The 25,538-nt window shown below is 30.2% G+C and overlaps 2 protein-coding genes across 6 annotated transcripts; both read right to left on the bottom strand.

Moving 5' to 3' along the window:
* Positions 1–456: 456 nt before the first annotated feature.
* Positions 457–20,176, bottom strand: LOC143143161 (ubiquitin carboxyl-terminal hydrolase MINDY-3 homolog). Of its 4 annotated transcripts, none has more exons than XR_012991038.1 (7): positions 19,877–20,176; positions 14,325–14,751; positions 8,834–9,102; positions 4,740–5,037; positions 2,770–4,107; positions 2,476–2,694; positions 458–936 (listed from the first exon to the last, which is right to left on the bottom strand). XR_012991038.1 is itself a non-coding variant. In XM_076304136.1 (5 exons), the coding sequence occupies exons 1-5, from the start codon at positions 19,980–19,982 to the stop codon at positions 3,801–3,803; spliced, it is 1,407 nt and encodes a 468-aa protein (XP_076160251.1). In that variant the 5' UTR covers positions 19,983–20,176; the 3' UTR covers positions 1,880–3,800. The 4 variants fall into 4 exon arrangements, 1 of the variants encoding a protein (XP_076160251.1); XR_012991039.1 differs by having other exon boundaries at positions 2,476–3,563; positions 3,649–4,107; XR_012991037.1 differs by having other exon boundaries at positions 457–936; positions 2,476–4,107.
* A 3,223-nt stretch (positions 20,177–23,399) lies between these two features.
* On the bottom strand, positions 23,400–24,204 carry LOC143155067 (E3 ubiquitin-protein ligase RNF181-like). 2 transcript variants are annotated; one of them, XM_076327333.1, is made up of 3 exons: positions 24,140–24,204; positions 23,648–23,955; positions 23,400–23,571 (listed from the first exon to the last, which is right to left on the bottom strand). In XM_076327333.1, exons 2-3 carry the CDS (start codon positions 23,951–23,953, stop codon positions 23,437–23,439), a joined length of 441 nt encoding a protein of 146 aa, XP_076183448.1. In that variant the 5' UTR covers positions 23,954–23,955; positions 24,140–24,204; the 3' UTR covers positions 23,400–23,436. The 2 variants fall into 2 exon arrangements, with proteins under 2 accessions (XP_076183448.1, XP_076183447.1); XM_076327332.1 differs by having other exon boundaries at positions 24,088–24,202.
* Between the last annotated feature and the right edge of the window lie 1,334 nt (positions 24,205–25,538).

Here is a 25,538-nt window from a genome sequence, read left to right as displayed (position 1 = left end):
TTGGAACTCTTGTGCGAGCCGTTTTATTTAGAAACTACCGTTGAAATATATTATATTATTAATAGTGGTTCGGCAATACGACTTACTACCTTTGTGGAAACTTCTTATTTTCTTATTCTTTATATATATACCGAGTACAGTAAATGGACCAACACTTATGCTGCCGATTCTATAGCGGCTCGGACACTGGGATCAGAGATTGGAAATTAAACAGCGCATCTCAAAAGTCATCCGTAAATTTTAATTCTTTATATCTCGAAAATGAAACCTCAGATTGCAAAATGGTAATATATTTTTTTTCAGTACTTTGACATGTGTATTTTATCTAGAAAACATGTCCCATACTTTTATAAACATCTTATATGTGATACAATAATAATAATAAATAAATATATTTTGTATGCAATTTATAAATATAACTTTGATAGTATAATTGTTTAAACTACAAAATTATATATCGAATATGCCGTCTAAGTCTATCATCTGGAATGTTTCCGCTGTTTTCAGTAGTTAAAAATATTTTCCACAGCGTTGAATGGTTACACTAGACACATTATACAATAAAAATATTTTTATTCTAGGTGGAAACATTAAGGAAAAATAAAGGTTATCTTAATTTTTTTTTACATTATATAGTATAATATAATTTTTTAATAACAGCGTTTACCTCTTTTTATTTATGCCGGTTAATTATCAATAATCATTAATAGTTTATATGATTTCACTCAAATATCTATTTTTATGCAGAAATACTATAAATTGTCATCCAAGACAATAGAATTTTGAATAATTTATTTATAATTTTTAAAAATGCAACCACTAAGGTTCTTTGTATCATTCTATTTCATGGCATCTCATTATTGGAACGCGAGTACATTAAAAATTCAAATGCACTAACTTTAACAATATAAATGGTTTGAATAAATATTTCCTCTTCTGAAAATATAAAATGAACCAATTACGATCATTTTAATTATTTTCAATATTACCACAATATACCACACTCACAATCCACTAATCCATGAATGGATTAATGCAGTTTTCGCTCAATAAATATTGTCCGTACAATAAAAACAGAATGTTTCTTAATACTGCGAAAATGTAGATGTATCACAGAGATAATGATGTGCATTGTTCAAAGAAGAAGGATGAATATTTATTGCTATGAAAATTGATAAGATTTTCTGCACATACGAATGGTATTCAAGCTTGTAAGTGTGAACTATGAATATCCATAAACTGATCATAGTACAATATATTTTATCGCTAGTTTCCTTGCAAAGTTTTTAAGATGATCTTCGACATTTTAGCACGTTGACTGCCAGGTTGTACTTGTTCGATAGCAGACAGAATATAATAAACTTGAAAATGATCGAATAAACAAAAGAATATTTCTTATTCAATCTTTATCTTCTACAGATTGCTAATAGACTTAAAAACGAATGTAACAATTTTAGATTGCATATAGCCTGTAAATAACAAGTAATAAATTTGATATTTCTTAATTTTATTTTGGCGATTTTAATTATCATGTTGAAAAAGAAGAATAAGTTTAGAGTTTTCCGTGATTCTAACACTTGAGAAAACGAAATGACAGTAAGGAAGAGTTAATTTCTCTAAGAAGCATTTTGAATATAAATAAAATTATACCACGTGATTCTGATTCAAATATCGGTGATATAAATTTTTATGATTGCACATTATTGAAATATACGAATTTTTAACAGCTACTAAATGAATTAATTATTGATAAAAATATCACACTTTATCAATAATACATGATTAACATTATTCGTAACTAGGTAAATATGAACTTCACTTGAGTTTAATGTACAATCGTTGGACAAACGATTTTACAAACGATAAAAAAAATTAGTTAAAAAGGATAATCTTTTTCGATTCAAATAAGAAAATTCATTTATTTAACAGCTATAAAAATAAAAATTTATTTCTGAAGGTAATTTCCGTAAAAATTGGCGAAAACTGACCTCAAAACCTTTGAGGATTTTTATTTTTCAAACAATTTTAGAAACAACAAAATGTTCAGTTAACCCTCTCCTCTCCGCTATTTTTACATAGTATACTACATACTTCAATTTGTACAAAACCTCTAACAACGAGTAAAAAAGTAATTGATTTGGTGCAGAATAACTCAATATTCAACAAAAATACTACAACACCACAGAATTATTATTATTAATATTGTTCTACTTATTAACATACAAAAGATCACATGTGAGATATGAATAATGATTAATATAAATAATATACTTCTGGAGTACTTTCTACCTTTGATTCAAAACTTCAAAAAAGAAAGTCACACAAAAAATGTACTATAATCAGTTTTCGGTTGCCTACATACTAAACATTCCGAAATAATAAATATATGTATCGACCCAGTAACATCGGAAACAATTTACTTGATCAAATTATGTGATTCATCATGTACATACGTTTAACAGATTATACACTTACCTTCATCTATCATTAAATGAAGAATAAAAACAAACGTCCCGTTTATTGAAACTAATTTTGTCCCTCAAAACAAGTATACATTCATTTATAGAAATCAAATTCACTTTATTCTGGTTCAATTTTTCATAAATGTTTAAAGTCATTAATAAAACCAGAGTTACTTATACAATTGGTGTATTTAGCGTTCATATTCCGTTAGAAATCAATTTTCAAATGTTTCTGACAACAAATTTAAATTATTAAATACTGACGGAACAAAAATAATTAATACAGCCCTAAAAAATTCTATTGTACCTATGTATCTTGCTGCCTTTCATATTCAAAATGGAATATTTATGTATATATAAGCGAGAAAATATCAAAAAATATAAAAATTGATTTAATTACAATGTTCAACCTTAAATATAGGTATAATAAAAAAAACATCGATGAAAACCCTATAAAGTGACTAGACTATAACTTTAAAGTAAATTATATATTTAGAGTATGTACGACTTATGCAGTATTGTACATATTTCATCCATCATTTCCTTTTCCGTTTTTCTTACATTTCTGTTCTTCTTTGTTACATATTTTTATTTTTTTCATTATTTTGAACTTGTTAACCACTCTTTATATTTCGTATTACATTGAACGTGTTGCTGTTTATAAATTTTAGTAATCAAAATTTTCTTGTAAATTTTGTTATTTTTCTTGTTATTATCTTCTTTACTTTTGTTTTGTAGATAACGTATTGTGTCCCTCCATTTTTTCTCACCATCTATTTTATCTCCATTTTCTTCCATTAATTAGTACATTCCTTTTCTCCCTTTAAATGAATTACACAATCAAATAATTACACCTTATTTCATGTTGAAATAAACTAATAGGCGACATTATACAAATCACGAAGTTTCTTCCAAAATTGTAATAATATAAGTCATTACAATATCAAGTGTATAAAGTATACATCAAATTCTTTTAAACTTCGGTACAGAGTTATTTTTGACCCGAATTTCATTTGTAAAAAATTGAATCCATTTCTTGAAATTCAAATAACATTAATTTTCTGTAGCGTTGGCAAAATGAAATTTGCCAAATTCTGATAACTAAAAATGAAAAAACAAATTCGTATTAGTATTAAATATTTTTAACAAATTTTTTCCATTGAAAATTAGTTCTATAACTGAACACCTCTATCTTCGTTAAACACAAAAACATCTTCCTGGTAAAGTTGTATCCAGTTTAGATCGGCACTTTTCTCAAATCATTTTTAATTTAGTCACTGGTTTCCTTATGTAGGAACTCCAACAATATTGTTAAAAATATAATCTGAGCAACACTTATTAATTAAGGCTCGGAGTTTGTCCAATGTCCCATTGAACTTCAATCCTTGGCCACTTTGTTTGAAGTACTGTTAACATGGGATTACTCTCCAAGATACCCTTAATGGTACATTCTAATAATACCGCCTGGCCTTTACGATACATCACTTTATTTTCTGAGTTACTACGGTGAAGACCATTATAATGGTATAAGGGAAATATGTCAGGACAAGTTCGTGATTTCTCAGGAAAGAATTCGTCCATAAAAGAAGAACGTAAAATAATTCCCAAGTTTTCACTATCCAATTTTTTCCTCATTATATCGACACTGTAAAAAGAATAATAATATTTTATACAATTAGAGTTAACACAAGAAAATTAGTCTTAATATTTTTTTATTCATAATTAGTTAAGATAGGTCACATTCACATTTTGAAAATATGTATAAAAGAAATATAAATCGAAAAGAAAGCTGAAAATTTTATTCAAATTGTAATTTAGCTGTTGCTAGCAGTGAATATAGCAACATGCTTATTTAGTAGACTATAAGTTAACCAATATAAAGAATCAAATATATTCTTAAGTTAGTTTTACAGTATTTATTTAAACGATGTCGTACGCGGTCTCATTTCTATTAGGAAATCACCGGAATCAGTTAATGAAACTGTCACGAATAAATAGTATAAAACAAGGTAACATTTATTTTCGATTTATGAACGCTAATATCCGATTATATTTTAACATTTCGACCATATTATTCATTTCCTATTTAATGAAGTTGACAAATCTTCCAAGTGCTGTATAAAACATAATTAATAAATTGTACCATAATTTATATTTCTTGGTATACATTCAAGTCAATTGTGTTTCAGCATGCATGATAAACCTTCGTTATGTTTCCAGAATAAATTTTCACATAAATATACATTACAATAAAAATATTTTATAGGTAATACTTACTATTCTGCATCTGCAACCAATCCGAGTTCAGCAAGAACATCTTGTAGTAAACTGGCAGGGATAAAATTATTTCCTTCGTGATCAAATTTTCTGAAAACTCTTTTTGCTTGTTTTGCAGGTGTCTCAGGACTCACCAATCTCTTCTCAGTAGAAAAAAGCACGCTTAAATGTGTCTCTGAACCCAACACCCAAACAGGATGTGATGGAGACTTTAAGAAAGTTCCCACTTCACAGTAACGTAAATGTTCAAGAAGAGCAAGGAATCCTACAGAATTTTGTTTATCTATTCCTCGCAATTCTGAAATTAGTAAACTAATTATGAAATATCTAGTGCGATTGACAGATACCATTGATTTAACTAAATTGGTTTTAAATTTATACATGCATGAGTTGATATACAGGGAGTTCCAGTAATTATTGCCATTTTAATGTATCTAAGATTGCTGGATGTATAATAGTAATAATGAAACGGCTTTCGATAAAGTTACGTTCGTATATCTCCAGTACTCGTTTAATGAATTTCTATCACATAAACGAACAAAATATACAATTTCTAAAACTAAAAATAGTATTCATATCTCAATGGATCTTTCTAATTCATGCAACTTTGGTTAAGGACACTTCTGCATAAAAAGTGTTTAAAAAATTGAATTTTTTACATATTTAAATTTGAATGCAAGTGAGCCACGTTAATGTTTTATGACTAATCTCAATTTTGAAAAGACGTACATTTCGTAAAGAAATTCATACGTAATAAAAACTATTTAAGAAAGAAAAATGAAATCTCCTTCACTACTTTAGTTTAAATAGAAGTAGTTTATTACTACATCTCAAATTTTCAAAATTTAAGAGTGTTTTGTCTAAAATGAACTTATTTAAAATCGTTGAATACTCCGTTACACAAATTGATTTTCTTTACATTTTGCACATTCATAAATTTATATGGTCATCATCAACTTCCATTGTCAATTTCCCTCTAAATCTACTACAGAGACAAAATAGGAAGGTGATCATTTTCATCATTTGAATATTTTGCACCCAGCCTCCCATGCGGAATACGATGATTTAAAAATTCTGCACATATACTATTATGCAAATAGTATCCGAATCATAAGTACTATATAAATGTCATTACATGAGCAAAGCAACCAAAATTTCTCGCAATAATGCGATGTTGGCACAACACATAATGCATACATACTTCCAACATTTATTTAGTGAAAATTCTGAAGTGAGGTACAATTAAGAATGTTTTTTTCTATCTCTTCCTGATTATTTTTTACGAAAGTTTCATAAAATATCTTTAATTGTTCAAAAGTTATTAATTTATTTTGATATTTGCTTAGGTGTTACTATCATCAACCTTCTTGGACTCAGGAAAAAATTAACAGAGCAAATTTAAGACAATGACATAGATCTACAAATGTGTAAACATTTATTTAAATTTATGGGGCCGATGAACTTCTTCGATTTGGAATAAATTCTTACAGGAATTATTTGCATCAAAACTATTAACCACGAAACATGTTACAAGTCTAGTTGTAATATGCATAAAGTCGTGTGTAATTTTAAATGTATAAAATTTATTAATAAAATCTTGAATAGATGCAAATTCTACTGTTAAAATGTCCCCAAAGCAGCCCCAGTAATGTCTCTTGTAAATTTTATTCTTCTATTGTTTTAATTACTAATATAAATATTGTAAAAAAATACTAATTCGTTAAGACTGTCATATACAAATGCCCTTAAACACATATTACATCACTCTAAAATAATATCAAGGGATGTATTTATACAGTTTATGAGATGTTTTCTAAACACAAAACTATAAAGAAAAAGCCAATGCAACTTTGCTATTTAAGAGCAGTTCTAGAACATTATGAACGAAATGTGTATTCATTTTCAACATTTCATTTTGTACAAGTTTCAAAGAAAAATTACAATAGCAACAGTTGCAAATAATATTTACATCACTTTTAGTGAAGGTATAATATCGTTCCATACTTTCAAAAGCTATTTTAAACAATTTCAATAAGGAAATTTAAATTGAAATAATAAAAAGGAAACATTTTAAAACATTTCTCAGGTTGACAATGATAAAATTCGTGATCTAATATTAGAGACACGAACTTTATCAGTTCAGGAGACGCACGAAATTGGAAATATTGTAAAAATAACAGTTTAAATATTTAAAACAATAGAGATGTTTGAATGTCGCTACAATTCATGGAACGAAACCGTCGTGATCATATAAAAACATACATACCTTTCTTTGCAAGCAACGTAAATAAACCGCTGTTAAAGCATCTAATAACTGTAGATGAAACTTATATGTTTAGTAAAGCCATAAAAGGCTTAATAAAGTAATACCCGTTTTCGTGTAAATTTTTTATCCAAACCCACGCTATCAGATGGTTTCCTTGCATGTTGAATTTAATTTCAATCAGTAATGATAATTACAATTTTTATATTTTTCACTGAATCTTCATGTCAGTATTAATGTATACTTAGTCAATACTAAATTAGTGAGATTCATGTACAACTGAATTTGAATTATTTTTAATTATGGATAAAATGAAACAGTTTTGAATTCTGAAAAAAAGTATACTTTCAAATAAGGTAGTGTTTGAACTTATTTTAATCGAACTGATCTATTAATAATATTCTCATAAAGATATAATGAAAAATATAATATTTTGTATTTCATATTAGTTGTAATGCGAGACTCGCCCGTTGTTGTGTTGTCTCACTCACTCATGGTGTATCCTATTTACTTTCCTCATCGAACGATTTACATGTAACTAGAACTCAGTTCAAGATAAAAATTGCTACCTACTTCATTTTTAAGTAAATTTGTAGCCATGATTTTGTCACATAAAAGCGAAAGTTACTGTATTTTTAATTGTGGCTGAGTAATGAGACTATTACCTCTGATATATATGATGCTCAATTACAAAAAATTAAGAGAAGCAATAACAGTGAAACATACACAACTGTTGAATACAAACAAACCGATTATTTATCAGAATAACACTAAATTGGATATAACACAAAACATTGGAAAAGCTACTACCACTTACTTTCTAAACCATAGCATTTTCTAACGAATAAAAAATGTCAAGATGTTAAAACAAAAAATGTTTACACTAATGACATAATAGCTTTAGAAAAAAAATATAGAAAGATATTGTATAACTATGCAGAGGATGATTATGTTTCTCCATAAAACTAAGCAGTATGATTGTAATATTGATAACAGTATTGGTAAAAAAAACCCAAACCAAATGTATAGGATGACTTAATCCCATAGTTTTAAAGATTTTAAGAAAATAACATAACATTTAACATTCGTGAAAAAATGATTATATACGTATTTTGTATGAGACAATAAAATAGCCAATTTACGAAACAATGATACAAAAGTATGTGTTACAACTTGGCACTGACAAAGAAAGATTCTGAAATTTAATGTTCATTCGTTAATGACCCTTTCTACTGTAATAATGCTTTTTAAGGGTAGGTGACAAATAATTTAAGAGAAAAATAGCGTTAATGTATAATCGTCATTAGCAGTATTGGCTTTTTATACGAAGGTTCGAATCTTGTTAAGATAATGCTTAGTTTTCTTTATTACAAAGTTTTTTTATTATATGTAGGGTAATTTGTAATAAGTGATATAACTGTAAAAACAATGATTCTGTATGAAGGAAGAGCAGAAAATTTCGAATATAATTTTTTCTTACAGGGCTTTGGTTTCGCGAGAGTAGATTTTAAAAGTCTTCTGATATGTGTACACACACTGTAAAAAATGCAGTCTATAAATATTATTTAATTTCTTTTGTAAAATGGCTGCCTTATTACCACATATAAAACACAAATATGGAATCATTTTTTCATGAACCAAATAGATTGTGAATCCCCTTAATAGTCACAATATTTTGAGGCCTACCCTGTATATCAAAGCAACCTATGTATGTAACAGTTTTAGTTATAGCATTTTTCAAATTAATCGATACCATTAATTCAAACAATTATTTACCAATATGTCTAAAAGTTTAGTATTTATATCGCATACTAGATAATATATATCTTACTGAGGTCTCCAATGGTTTGATCATAATCCCATACATGGCTGACTGCCCTACCAGTGAGTATCAAATTTATGAGACTTTGACTTCCATAACCATATGTCGAATCAATCATTGATTCTAAGGGATCCGACATTTCAAAATGAATTTCGGTAACACCTTTTGTAATAATTACACTATAAAGAAGCAATAAGACTCCATATCGGTCTTTTAACATTTCCAATCTTTCTGACAAGAATTCTTCCACATGTTCCGAGACATTCGTTGTAAATAACCTAAAAAATTGTTTATTTTAAACTTTGTATGTACATACTTAAAAGATAACTACTTCCAGTGGAAACAATTATTGTTATTTTAAAAAAATGGACGTATTCTTAAAATCAATTTTAACCGTCAGGAAATACGTTATTCAATTTCAAACTATCTTTAAAATATTTATAAATATGCCCATATGTGAGTTACACATAATATAATCGCTTACTCTGTAGTAAATGAAAGTATTACATACTAAATGTATACACGCCACGTGTATTAATTCACCTATGATTGAAAACTTTATTAATATGTGTGTGTATTCCATCAATATTGACCATATAAATTGTTTATTTTCAAACTGATATACACTCACACATTATTTCTGTATGATACTTGCCTGTACCTATATAATAACTATATTATTTCAATTTTCAGTTTATATGAATATTATATATAATTATATAACATAAAAATCTTAGATATATAACTATAAAATATTTACAGTCTTAATATTCTTTAGAAATTCGCTCTATTAAAGTAAAAGTCATTATAATTAATTTAGTACTTCATATGAAGATCAATATAATAAACTATTTTGCACAAAACAAGTAGAAGATAATTATAATATTTATTATAATTCAACTATACTATACATATAGTTTGCCTAAAAAGATATGAAGTTCTAGGAGACCGGGATAATGAAATTGTCTCAAAGATGATGAAAAATACTAGAAAATATGTAACAGAATAAATATATGTATAAATATTTAAAAATTGTCTTTGAATTTTACTTTGAAAACGTTACGAACTTATGTTTCAACCCAATGCATTCTGTTATCTGTTCTGTGCATGTCATACTCGTCGAACTTTCATTATATGTTAAGGAAATATTTCCATAATTTTTCATTGGAATTTACGGAATGTAATTGAAACGTCTATGTTGTTATCTTTCCCGTACCGTCAAATATGAAAATCTTTTAGAGAAATAACTAACTGGTGCTATTAATACTAACCATAGTATGTCAAATGACCGGTCACGGTAAGAATATGTATACATAAAGTGCCGGTACAGTTAGTAATTAAAAAAGACTTTTTAACAAATCTTCACCAATCCGATGGCGTAAAATACGCCTATAATAGTCATGACAAAACCTTTTTTCATACTCTGTATATTCTATATACGTTTATACATAAAGTACAAAGTGACGATAACTTTCAACTAATACAACATCACGTAATATTCCATTAATTTAAAACATAGCGTACCGTTCAACAATCGGATTTGCACCCCGATAGATTCACCAGAACCGCAATATTATGGTAAAATTTCTTTCCTAATGAAACTTACTTTTGAACAATTTAAACACTGTATATATTTTTCAGTTATATACCCGAACTTGTCAAGTGATTTAATTATATTTAACATTTATAAATTTAAAACACAATATATTGAATACATACGTGAGTAACGTTCAGAAATAAAAAGTGTGGACATTTGTCAGTTTGTCAGTTTTTATAGTCGACACTCGATAGATACATAGTAGGTACTTAATAATCATCGATTATAGTTTACCCGTTATGAAAAGGGTCAATCATGTGTGATTGTTTTTATGGGATATATGATACGATAAAAATTAGAAACTGATGAGTCTAGTGGAATTATATGTATGTTGGTATGGAATGTGTGAGTCATCTGGCAATATGAATTGGAGACAGGTGAAGAAGAACGATGCGAGGAAGGTATTCCTTACCGCTAAATTACAATCTCGCGGGACGACACAAGGGCACAGAGGGATCGAACCGTTCATCCCCATACGAGAGGCACATTCTGAGCTTTATCCACGATTTCTGCCATAGTAGTAGGAACAGATTTTAATTGCGTTCCTATTTCAATATATATGTATGAATATAAAGCTTGGAGACTATAAACTGCTGAGGTTTCGTTTCGTAAACGTCTGTTTTATCTCATAAGAGTTATTTATTATAAAAAAGAATATTATGTAATATTAACAGTTTTTCTATAGGTGGAATAATGAATTGATTTTAAAATGTAATTAATTTTCCTCAATAGAATCAAATATTTTGTATGATAAGAGAACAATGTTCTAAAGATATTAAAATTTGACATTCCTATTACTGGGACTTCAAATTAGCGGTAAGGAATACATGCGGTGGTATTGAATAGGAAAGAGTGTGCCTAAAGAGAGTGATTTACTAAAGTCCTAGGCCTTTTTTGTACTACCAAAGATATGTGCGCGCGCATTATGTGTGTATGCGTTTATATGGACACATTTCAATTTTTTTATGAAGACTAGTACATTAGACTTTGTTATCACAAAACGTAGAATGTTTCGATTTTTGAGACAAAGACTAGCACATTTCATACGACATTGAGACGAAGAGTAGCACGCTGTGATATTTTTCCGGTAAAAACTAGCACGTTTCAGCAGTATGCTACGAAGACTAACACAAGATCATTTTTAACCGTAAAAAATAACACACTTCACTCCTTGCTGCGAAAAATAGCACATTTAATTTCTTACCACAAAGAATATCACATTAAATAAATCAATAAAATAGGTTGCTTAACATTGTAATATCGCAAAAATAAAAGATAATCTCTTTGAACTAAAATAAATTGTTCAATGGAATTATAGACAAATATAAACAAATTCTTTAATAAATAATATTCTGCTAAATTCGATATATTCTCTTAGGATAATACTCTTAGATATCGTTAATGATAAATCTTGTTCTTTTTTTCTAATGGTAAAGGAATATTAGCGACGAGCGACAAGCCATTACACTGTAAGCTTGTTGTTGTCGCTAAAAATGGGAGACACCCTGGCGGTTGACAACCGACTCCGATAATCCAACATTTCATTTCTCAGTTCCGACTCGTCGAATTATTACTTCGCTCCTTGTGATGCGACTATGATAAAGTCAGATGAAACCACCATCTGTTCCTTCCATTGTAACTACCAAGGGACTGAGTATTGACCGAGCCTCGTTGAAGCACTATTCGTTCCTTCCGTTGCAGTGCAATTACTAAATGACTGGATGATAACTGGGCCTCGTTAAAACACCATCCCTCTATCGCCAAGACGTGAATCAGTTCTCTCATTCTTGACCAATCACCAAATTTCTAGCGTTCTATATAAGATATTCCAGATTTTAGCAGTTACACTTTGTTCTTTATGGAAAAGGTCGCACCGATTATCTCAAAAAATCGCATGAGCCTTTCGATCGTATGTCTCTCTTCTCAGTTCTAATTGTAAGCATTAACCGTGAGTTCGGCAGTGGTTCAAGCTTGATTCAAGAGAGCCGAAACTTTCACCTATGTACCATCTCTTTACTTCAGAGATCATGAATTATAAAATGAAAAATACCCTTCAGAGTATCACTGCCAGAGAGGTATTTGAATCGGAATAACTAGCTCTCTCAGCGTAATCCGAATCACAGAATTACAGATACGGAAGACCGATTAAATTCCAGTCATCAGGAATTTCAAAGACATTTTCTTTCGGACCATCTTTGCTCGTGGAGTTTAATATAATTCCATCAAGGATATTACCCGAATCACTGATCTGATCTTTATGTCTATTATATTTAATATGCTTGTACTTGTCTCGAAACCATACATAGCCTCTCAGGGGCGCAGGATCACAATACACTATAATTAACGCCCTCATATCAGCTCACTTGAACATAAGCTACCAGTACGATGTCGGGATGTAAGTCCACGACATATATACACTGGTCAGTGTGAGGCTTTCCTAAACCTCTATTCTTTTTATTGCTACAGTTCACGAGTTGACACGTTCACATCACAACTCACACGCCGAACCTTAACTTTATCTGCGATATAGATCATCGTTACCATTACGATATCCCTACCCATCGGTTGATTCAAATGAAGCGAAGGGGGTTATTCACTCTTCTTCTAGGGAACCAACGGAATCATTCATCGGTTCCTTCAACCATTGCCAACCGCCGTAATACCATTTTAGCCATGGTGAAATCTTCACGTTGTCACACAAGTAAACAATGCCAGTTATATTATTCTGTAATTTATGGCACTGGCCCACAAGCACTTCGATTACCTGGAGACGCTTCTTTCCAACGACCATTGTAATAATTCCGATACGATCACTCTGTCGGAACTCTGCTTATACTAATGAGACCAACCATCTTATGTCCAGGTATCTACTAATTTATTAATTTATCTCAATTTGATTAATTAACTATGATCATAGATTACCGCCGAGTTTCCACTTAAAGTTTGCCCTTTCTTCAAACAACTTCGTAAAGCTCATAATACCGGGACACTATTATATCAACATTTGCAAAGGGACAGACCTGCTAACATGAGAATTGGTTAGCATTTCATACCAGATCCTGGCATTGCCCTTTAGTTTACGTACTGTCAGGTACATTTTTACTTGATTGACTCAGACATAAACCGTTGTTTCAGTATCAACTTTTTTTTAAATGAAAACTTCTCGTTAATAAAATAATCTGACAAATTAATCGAACCCAATGCAGGAATATCTGCTCGCCGACCAGTCGAGATTCTATTCCCCGCTTGATTCGCTCGAGCACCATCGTTGATTTCAACTAGAATGATTTAAGGGTGATCTTGAGATAATAAATGATCCATTGACGTTTCCAAGAATCATTCTACTTTCGGTTTTCCTCTTTTTAAATTACATCACCACACTAAAACTTCGATTCATGAATCCCACTTTTGATCTGCAGAAAATACTTTTATCTTTTTTCACTATTTATTAACAAAATCACAAAGAATAATTAACATTGTGAACTACCCAATAAGCTCTTTCACACATCGATGCTCTGAGTGTCCTATTCTTCCATATACCTGGTCTGCTCTGCTATCCCACTTCTAATAGGGTAGTATGTTCATATTCCGCGTGACTAAATAACGTAAGGTTAACAAATCCATAAATTTTCGACAAATACAAATACAAAAATATATGTATATATCTTTTAGACTTTATTGTTTAATATACTGAAGAGAGCAAAATCTGCACCGGACATTTTGATAATGCCCCTTGTTAATCAAATTCACATATATTGCACGGATTTTCAAATTCAATTTTGTTCGAAAGCAAAACCTCCGAAGAAAATAACTATTTCAACTTATTTCCGCACGATAAATCACTTCATATCTGTTTGTATTAAAAATATCATCATGCCACGTATAATAAGAAACGTTTGTTACCTCAACTGAGAATGAAAGACATCAGGGTGTATGCTCTTACAATCCTCATTCATTTTCTTGACTAACATTGCGTCCCTCTTTTTATCGATTCCTTTGTTTTCTACATTTACTTCTTCCTCATTTTCGATTTGTGACACTTTCTTCGACCAACTATTTTGTTCTTCGTTCTCTTCGTTTGGGAACTTACACTCCATATACACAACAGAGAATTTCGGACTTTTTTCCCCCGCAGCTTGCTTTAGAATTTCCACAGAAGCTCGTACGAGAAGCTGATAACATTTGTCTACATTTATACTTCTCCAGGTTGAAATGTCAGTCTCGGAGAGTAGCTGTTTTATAATATAAGCTTGAACAGGGGCTATTACTGCACAGGGACCGCCTTCTGCTTGTATCAATGCCGTGGGTTCATCTGGACTGAAATAGAAGCCTGAAATAAATCAATATAAATCATTTTATTTATAAAGTTCTTTTTATAATCTTTATTGAAAATAGTTGAATGGTATTACTAAAGTTACAGTAGTATTAGGTCATCCCATAAGTAATGTCGTCTCTTATCGTACTTTAAATAAACACTTGACATCGCATCTCGGCGATGTGTTTATAGAAACTTCTTTCTATGTAGCTTAAAGAGTGCTCTCTCGACAGTCTATCGGTTGCGTTCGATGCAGTTCGATCGACATTTTTCACTTGAAAAAAAGATTTCAAAATGAGCGTGTGCGAACTTCATTTGCGGCATTGTATGCTACATGAATTTAAAAAAGGTAGCACAACTACGGATACGGTTAAAAACTTTTGTGAAGTGTACGGTGAACGTGCTTTGAATTTGAGAAAGTGTCAAAGATGGTTTTCCAAATTTCGAAAAGGTGATTTTGATCTTTCCGACGAACCGAGATCCGGTCGACCAACAGCGTTCAATCCTGAGGCATTGAAAGCTTCAATCGAGTTAGAACCACAATTAACTACCGATGAAATTGCTGAGAGATTAGGCAGTAGCAGCAGTACTGACCATAGACATTTAATACAATTGAGAAAAGTATCAAAACTGGAAAAATGGGTACCGCATGAACTAACGGTTTCTAACCGTATCCAGCGCATGAACATTTGTGCTTCCCTGCGAGATCGACGAAATAATCGTTCATTTCTCGACCAGATTGTTACTGGTGACGAAACGTGGGTCATATACTGCAATCTCAAACGAAAACGTCAATGGCTATCACCTGGTCAATCATCTTTACAGTGCCCAAAACCAGGGCTTCATTCCCGGAAAGTTTTGTCGCGCGTGTGGTGGGATATTAGAGGAATTATTCATTTTGAGCTTTTAAAGCAAAATCAGACCGTAACAGCTGAGATTTATAGCCAACAACTTGAACGTCTTCAAGCAGCGTTAGTGGAAAAACGACCATCATTAGTGAATTGCAAAGGTGTTCTATTCCACCACGATAACGCTAGGCCACACACAGCAAGGATAACGGTAGAAAAAATTAAAAATTTCAATTGGGAACTTCTGCCACACCCACCATACTCTCCGGATTTTGCCCCAAGCGATTGTCATCTATTCCGGTCGATACAACATTTTTTAAGTGGAAAAAATTTCAACAATAGGGAGGATGTAAAATCAGCACTAAATGAGTATTTTAATTCAAAATCTCAGAAGTTTTTCGAAAATGGAATAAGAAAGTTGACCGATAGATGGGAAAAGGTCATCGAAACTGATGGTCAATTAATCACCGAAAGTCACCGTCAAAAAACGACATTACTTATGGGTTGACCTAATACTTTCTATCATTATATCTCCTGGGTTGTTAAATTTTTATCTTAATAATTTGCATATCGAATGGTAGCATTATAAATTCGTCATTACACACTAATGCATTTTATCATAACCGTAGTAAAACTATCTGTGTGGTAACAGCAGTGTTTCATCGACAAAGTAGAATACTTCACCGTCTGCATGGCAAAATACAGTGTATTTACCCTTTGTCTATATTTTAATTGCGAGAAAACGTTAAGCGCATTAAATTAGTAGCTTTTTACTCAACATTACATTGCTCATATTGCTTTGATAAGAACTTTTTACACATAAAAACGACTCCAAACTTAAAAATGTAAGATCAATCGGAAAAATTATGTTTCAAATCGAATATCAAGTCCTGAACAGAGTTTCGAATCCTGACTCAAAAATTTCGTGTCAAAAATACGACAGCTAAGGAAACTACGTAAGGTGTTTGTCTTAGCGTGGAATAATCTGACACCATTTTAAAAAGTGTCTGTTGCATATAAAAATATACAAATAGAAGCGACGTCAAAGATGACATATCGTGTTTGCCTACAATTAAGACTTGAACAGTTTCAATAACAAGAAAGAAAAACTCATAATATCATCTTCTTTCTCAATTTCCTGAAACCATTCTAAGCTCCAAAGTCTCCCAACCACCAAACTAATCAATAGAATAAGTACTTTTTTCTGCGATGCTAGTCTCTAAATTGATATGATTCATATCAAATCATATGATTATTTAATGTCAATTTTATATCTAAATACAGTTAATATTTATTACCCTTATCACTGTACTATATTCAATAATAACGACCTCATCTTCTTGTATCATGATCCAAGACTGTTTTCTTTATATAACACATTATTAAAAACATTTCGTAAATATATATACACCATATGCATTGCATACCTTTTGTATATACAGTACTGTGAATAATTATAAACTCAATTCTTTATTTCTGAAAACACAGATGAAAAAGTATGTATTTAAATTTTAAATTAAGCTTTACTTGTTTTAATACAAAACATCATTCAATAATTTTTTGCTAAAACACATACGTTCAACAAAGAAAACCCTGCTGGTAATACTAATGATAATTTTTAAAAAGTACTAACATTCAATTTTCCAACTATAATATTCATTTGCATACCAGTGCACAAATGCATAGTTCACTGTATTTTGATTTATGGTAATTATTGCACTTAAAATTTCCTTTTCTTCTTCAAGGAAACCTCTACCTACTACATTGCCACATCACCACCCTTCAATCTTCTGTGCTCCACTCTGAAGTTATAATAGTTTAACTATGAGAAAAGCAATCATTATATATACATTAGCATTATGTAATCATCTACAAATTTTAGCATCTTGAAAAATGTCTTGTCAAGAACATACACAGGGATTCACGTAAGACTCGGTTTTCATACTGAAATAACTTCACTAGTCCAGCAATACAACTATCTTCACACTTAAATATTGTACATATAAAACAACACTGTATATAATTATACATAATTTCTAGTGTAAATATGCATACATACAGTTGGAGACAAAATTGAGTGGACACCTGTTTGTGTTAGATAAAAATGCTATAAGTCTGAAATTTTTTTAAATTTATTGCTACCTTTTTATTTCTATGTGATAGTTTACACATTTATAAAGATATTTTGTAGATTTTTTTAAAATAAAGTGGTTTATTTTGAATAAGAATATTTACAACCTTTACAAAAACAAAACAGTATAAATAAAATTAAGTGAACATCCTAATTTTTTCTATATTTCATTCTACTCATATTCATTTCATATTTTGTACCTTCTCCTTTTGACTTAATAACTACTTAATGACTATTTGTTCAAAATGTGTTATCAGCAAGTACAGAAATATTTTTTTATTTACTTAAAATATACTCACTAATTAGTGATAATTCACCTCAAACAAGCATTAATTTTTTTAAACATATTATAAATATTCCTTTCAGGAATTACATGATTAACTTTAATCGAGTTTTGTAAAATCTGGTCATACTATAAGAATATCCAGTATCTGTACTTTTGCATAGTTTGTAATACTAATTTGTATGAAATTAATAATCTAATCTGTTTTTTAAAAATGAATTTAATATTAATATATTAACTGCCAGGCTAGTTTTCTACATTTATGGATATCCTTGATATTTGTTCAAACTATAGCATGAAAAGTAAAAATATTCAATAGTTTGTTGGTATATTTGTTATTTTATAACACTGCTAACAACAATAACGTTATTTAAAAATTTATGAATATTACAGTTGAAAACTTGTAAACACTTTAAAAAAATGTTATAAGTTCAAAGCACTAGTCATCAGTGACCACTGTGACACTCAACATGTTAAAATAACTGAACATACCATGCAAACTGCATTTTAAAAGATGCATTACATTAAAATATTTTAAAATATATAATTCATATGCGAGTTTTTTCCACTTATGAACCAAAATAGGTATAATTTTTTACACTATAGTATAATCCATAAGAATTCTAACGAAAATTTTTTAGTTCCAATTATGTATAAGATATTTTTACTATATTAGCAATGCAAAAATCATTAATGTACGATATATTGTAAAGCAAAAAGCTATATCTAATCGCACATTACAATTTTTGGAAAACCACCTACTAAAATATGTATTGTATACTTATTAAACATATATTTATTTTGTTTCTATACTTTATTATTATGAATATATTTTCCAAAAAAGTCAGTAACACAATAATAACGGAAACAGCAAGAAAATAAAACTCAAATTTTTTGGAAAAAAAAAGAAATTGCCAAGAAAAAAGCTCCTGTGTAATGTTCATCCAAAAACTGTAGATTCCAATTAAATACAATAATACAAAGACACCATCAACACATGAAAAAGTGACACCGAAAACACATTAGAATCAAAGTAGGAGATATTAAAAACACGTGTATTTTTAATATAAAATATCATAAATGAAATATAAAAGTTAATATCTAAAAATAAATAGAACATTAGCAGCAACTATTGTTTGTGACTGTCATACACACCCACATATCCATTGGTCAAATGCATCCATATATGTCTTGGGCATGTGTATTATGAAATTAACAAAAAAGCAAATAATAATTATCTTACAATATGTTGCTTTTAATTTCATTAAACAGCACTGTCATAAAATATTTATCATAAAGAAAAATTATATGATTTACTCAAAGAAGCATTAATTAGTCTCTGTGAATGCATTTAATACCTTGTCTATGCTGAAATGCAAGATTTTCTTGTAGAGTATACAAACTTGAACTTAAATATATATTAATTTATTAAAGTAGCATATCCTAAAAGCTATTCCTCTTATGTAGAAGGCAATTAAAATAGAATTACACCTATTTTATTAATTTTCAAGAAATGAAAACATTAGATAGAGTTCCCACAATCACAAACATATTTCATATCCCACTCTAGTTAGTTAATGGAATTTATGTATTATCACATAAGTTTTGCAATATTATTTTATACTTCACAATATTCGAATTTTGTAAAATGTGTTTAATAAATTTAAAAACTGTAATTTCAGTTACTTCTAATCACATAATTACATTATTAAAAAACATGTCATCCTTCCAGCTGTTTTCCTTTGTTATTAACGATTAAAATAATCTTAATAGATAATCGATCAGTTACTGTTATAATGGTTGAAAAATAACAGAGATTCAATTCAAAATACTCACCAGATTATAAAAGTTTAAAAAAATATTCAAATATACACTTACCTTGAGCCCATCGTTTAAAAACATCTTCTTTGACAGTATTACCCCAGAGAAGTGTTTTGATGGAATGTAAAAGCTCATCATCGCACTGAGCAACATTTTCAGCCATTATCCACGTTTTCGTCGATCAATAGAACATTAAAAGGCGTCACAGAGTAATCAATTATTTCAACGTAATCATAGTATCATTTTCGTAGCTTTGACAAACCGAGTTATTTAGTTATTTTTTTTAATATTTTGACTTGTGTCATATAACCTATTCCATGAGTGAGATAACTACCAAGCACGCCGCCATTTTGAATATAAGCATAACTAACGAAGATTTCAGATGGATGATATTTATTTTAATATTAAATATACAGAATAAAATGTTATAATAAATTGAATCTTTAGATAATTATTAACATTCTATATTCATATGTAACCGTAATAATGACGATATTTATTAAGTGTATGTTTTCTTCTTGTATATAAAAAAAAACAATATATTTTCCATGGAATAGATAACTACAAGACATCTAATTCATCGGTGACATTGTTAAAAATCTATTCTTCTTTTTGGCAAGTGGCTTTGTTAGTTACGCTACATCCAATACTAACTAAGATTCCGAACCTTCAGAAAGGCGTTTTAATTAATACGGGAGAGTATTGAATGTTGTATCTTTGATATTATAGTGTTTTTCCAATTGCACCAGAGATAGATCACGTAAGATGCGGGGAATTCCATTTGACTTCGGGCTGTTCATAAGAAGTTACGGGGCGGGAGCTTTGAAAGATTTCTGGACACAATAAAAAGGCGTCTTGATTGATACCCAAGCTAGTGATTTTCACTTAGGACAAGAATTACTATGCCCCGATCAGAAAGTATCAAAAGCTATAATTCCGAAAATAAAACAGTTGTACCGACATAAAATATTTCAAAAAGCATTACAATATACAAGTAGAATTGATAAATTTTATAAAGAATTTAATACAAAAGACTGCCTAACAATTTTAGATGAAACATGGATAAGTATAACAGAAAACTATATATAGAACACATGGAAACAAATTTGAATACATCTATCCATTCAAACATAAACTGCATTATGGAATCAATTATTGGCGAAACAATTGAATCAGTGAACGCTGCTCAATTTATGAACAAGCATGAAGAAACTAAAAATTTGTTTAGTGAGGAAAAATTTACTTCCGAAAACGACGTTATAGAGAACGAAGGTGGGATAGAAGAAGGATGAATTTAAAAAAAGTGACGTTCCGAAAAAAGAAGAAACAAAAAAAGACAGGAAGAATAGAGACTTAAACTTGACATATGAATTAATGCAAAAAGAAATAAAATAAAAGTATACAAAATCGATACTACCGGTAATACAAACCGTTATGCGGATAGTGGAGAATAAAAATTCAACTTCGAAGACTTAAATATAGATAAAGTATATCCGAATAATTACTATTTTCATTTGCAGTATTTATATTTGTTTAGTATCATAAAATAATTTTTATACTTATCAGTAATAGAGAATTATAAAGAAGCGAGTTCAGAGCCTCAGAGTAAAAGAACCTATTTTATTATGTCTCCTTTTTCAAATATATATGATTTAATGTCGCTAATATTTCGAGCGAAACATGTTCTTTCATTCACTTGCAGTCTGTCGCCCTTGCTGCAGCAATTACGGAAGTCGTGATAAGAATAAAGAGACTACTTATAACGAGACGCGAATGACGACTTATAATGAGACAATACTATAGTCGTAAATCCACCACCAGAAATTGGAAAGGAGATGAATGCAATTAAGAAATATAGGAACCTTGTGCAATAATACTGTCATAAAACAGGGAATTATGTATAAAATATACGTATTCATTGTTATAAATTCATCCAAATACAATGCCGTGATAAAGTATTGGCATTCTACACTCGGACAAATATAAAATTGTTTTGCAATTGAGTAGAGGAAGCAATTTATTTATTTGCAATTAATACCTTTAATGTTTCAGGAATGCATGAACACAAAGATTAACACAAAAGGATTTATTTAAATTATAATAATAAACGTATGTGACGCAAGTTGAATAACGTGTGTGAAAAAGTAATGACACTTTACGGATTATAAAAACGTATAGTAAATATTAATATTTAGTACGGGGTCCATTATTTCTAATAATCGCTCTTAATCGCTGAAGCATTAAATGGAGTAATTTAGTCGTAAATTCTGTTTGAATTTTGTCCCATTTTTCCCATTCCCGCTGTTTCGAATTCAGCCCATAAATGCAGAATAGGGTTGAGATCTGATGATTGAGATGGAAACGGTAATGTATGTGCAACATTGTAAGCAACCCACATACGAATTATATGAGTAGTATGTTTTGAGTCGTTGTCACTATGGACGTAAAAATCTTGTCTGAAGTGTAATTTGGCAGCATTTTCTTTTCAATTTTTCTTTAAAATGTTTAAACAAACCATTTTATCCATTATATTACCTATAAATACAAGTTTACTAACTCCCGAGGACACCATACCACCCCAGACTAGTACACCACCACCTTCGTGTTTCATTATATTCTTTACCGCTGACTTGAAGTTCTGTGACAGGAATTAATGCGAGAAAAATGAAAGGAGTACACCTATTCTCGCACACACATTCAATTCTAGTCAGTTATTCGTCGCGGTGTTACAGACACATATGTATTGAGTGACGAAGAAGGTAGCGAGATACAGAGAGATAATGAGAAACACGCGACAGGCAGAGCCCCATTGGCGTAGTTTTAATATATTGCTATTATACACTAATTATAGCTAATACCAGACAAAAATGTTTGATTCTTTACAATATGCTAGGAAACATTGATTATATAATTACTAGCAGAAGTAAATAAAATTCTTTTCAGGAATGAAAATAACTTAATAAAAATATAATTTAGAAATAAATAAAAATGAAGTTTTTATTCATTTCAAAAGAAGTTATATACAGTGTGTGGCACACAACTGTCGCCACGATTTTTCAGGCACTTCCAATAGTCTGATGAAAAAATGTTTCAGACAAAAGTTAATCAGTTTCTGGTCGGCTACAATTTAAATATAAAAAGTGACAAAAAAAATTTTTTCGTTATAAAAAATCAAGGTCATCTTCATTTTTTTAAACGGAATTGTATATTTTTTGCTTCATATTATTATAATTCGTGTTAAGACGAATGTAACGATCTGATATACTATGATCATCGGATGACCTTGACTTCAGAAATTTAAGTTTATAGTCTCCAAGCTTTATATTCTTATATATATTGAAATAGAGATGCAATTAAAATCTACTCCTACTACTATGACAGAGACCGTGGCTAAAGCTTAGAATGTGTGGCTCGTATGGGGACGAGCGGTCCGATCCCTCTTTGCCCCTGTACCGTCCTGCAAGATTTCAAGCCAGCGGAAGGTGATACACGTCACGAATAACTTTTCCATACCGACCGCGTGCAGGTAGGAAACTGTTTTTATCTCTGTAGTCAACCGGGACGAGATATTACTAAGAAATAAAGCACTTAATGTTTATGTATAAATATATACTTTTCTACATAAACATTGAATTATGTAAAGCTTCTAGATCTTTCTCTCTTTCCACTGCGCGTTGCTTCTCTTTCCTGTACAATTCATAGTCCTCATCATCCGTTGGTAATTGATGTCTACACAATGGACACGAATTTGTCTGAAATAGGGAATCTTCTTTATCACACGAGTCATATATTTACGTTTCAACAACAATGACTAGTAAAAATTGATACCTTTTCTAACCACGGTATAATACACTCATTATGAAAAACATGTTTACAGGGCATACACTTTGCAGATATTCCATCTTCAAAGTCTTTTAAACAAACAGGGCATTGTTTTGAGTCCGAAGAATTGATTTCAATTTCTTTTAAATTTTCTATTGCTGATTTTGAAGCGGGAGGTGGTAACCTGGTTGTTTGGCCCAATAAATCCCACATTCCAAAATCTCGTAAGAGTCTTGCCATCTGTATCAAATGATTTGGTGCCTCACCGTCTCCTAACGGTGTCCATCCCATTTCATCGAAATAATCCGACATTTCTTAACAGAAAATGTAAACTGACTTCATTTACTTTTATTTTGCAACCCACAATCATTACTTGCACATTTAACTTTGTATTATTATTACATTAACACGCTGTGTTTATAATTTTATATTCACTAACTATATACCTGTCCATTCGTTTGATATTTGACGCTATAAAGATTAGGTAGTTGATCTTACATCAGAGAAACACGAGCTGTCTGCTACGGACGCATTTTGGGATGACAATCTAGCGACTGTTAATATCTGCCATCTATTAGGAACGAAAGGAAACAACAGTGTTATATTTTACAGTCTATTCAGATTAAAAAAATTGTGTCCAAATAAACAAAATCAGTTGCACAGCTATGGCTGTTGCAGAAATTTGTTGTCAGTGGGTATTTATTAAATAAATGTTTATATTTGTCATTATGTTTATAATAATCAAAATTGGGCACAATCAATTATTTTAATTGCAATTATGAATTGCTTGTTTAGTATTGATAATTGTTGTTGAAAAACAGTAATTATTTACATTAGATCACTAATTTTGATGATCTTTAATTATATTATAGAGGACTAGATTTTGAATAACTATTTTCTGTATATGTAATTGTTGCTCAGTTGTAGTTTCCGAGATATTTGCAAGAAACTTTTGCCACTACTATATTAAACTCTGACAATACTACACTCTCTTTCTTTCTCAATTCTCCAAAGCTGTGCAAAGTGCCCAGTTTACAAACACACAGCTTTTGCATTAGTTGTGTAGTCGTGAAGGAAATTCAATATGGCACTGTATAATTTGGAATACATGATCTGGCTACAATCTACCAAATACAAATGTCTCCTATGAAGATTAGAATATGCAACTTTATTGATTTCTTTGTTTTTAGGCAGCAATGCGTGGAAGGAGACAAGTCGCATAAGGTGTTCCACTTTTCAACATGTTTGGTTTAATGCTTTAATTGATAACTTGTTTAAAATTTTTTATCTTTTGGGGATATTAACAGAATGTTGTTATTATATATTGATTTGTACGTCTTGTATATAGGTTTTGTAGTATATACATCTAGGAAAAGTGATGAAAGCTGTGTAATAACAATAATTTTATTGTTAATAATTTGGAATAAACTTTTCACAGATTTGGTCTGCTATGAAACTTCGATGGTTGTTTCTGTATATCATTTAGCCATGGACAGGAATTGCCCATGTTACCAGTGAATACCACAAGGTAGATGGTGCAACTAAGACAGGAGAAGTTAGAAACTAAATATCTGTGTTGTGTACCATTGTGTCAGTAACCATACTCTAAATGGGCAATATTGGTGGAATGCTGTGATGTTTTTTGTTGTGTGTTTTTTAATTATTACTCATTATTACTCATGTTTTATTCTATAATTTACTGTGTCACTACAGTTTAAAAAGTTAAAAGTTAAGCACCTGCAAGTTTGAAATTGAATTACATGCTGTCAAAGAAACAGAATACTCGGAGTTGGTGACTGTCCTCTCATAACACAAATTATAGTCCTTGTGTGGATGTTTTATTTAATTTAACAATGATATTAATATTAGAAAAATTCAATATCATTTTTCCAGCATA

Source organism: Ptiloglossa arizonensis, chromosome 2, assembly GCF_051014685.1.
Source record: "Ptiloglossa arizonensis isolate GNS036 chromosome 2, iyPtiAriz1_principal, whole genome shotgun sequence".
Classification (NCBI taxonomy): domain Eukaryota; kingdom Metazoa; phylum Arthropoda; class Insecta; order Hymenoptera; family Colletidae; genus Ptiloglossa; species Ptiloglossa arizonensis.
Note: the sequence above shows the minus strand (reverse complement) of the source record. Positions and strands in the feature narration are given on the sequence as shown.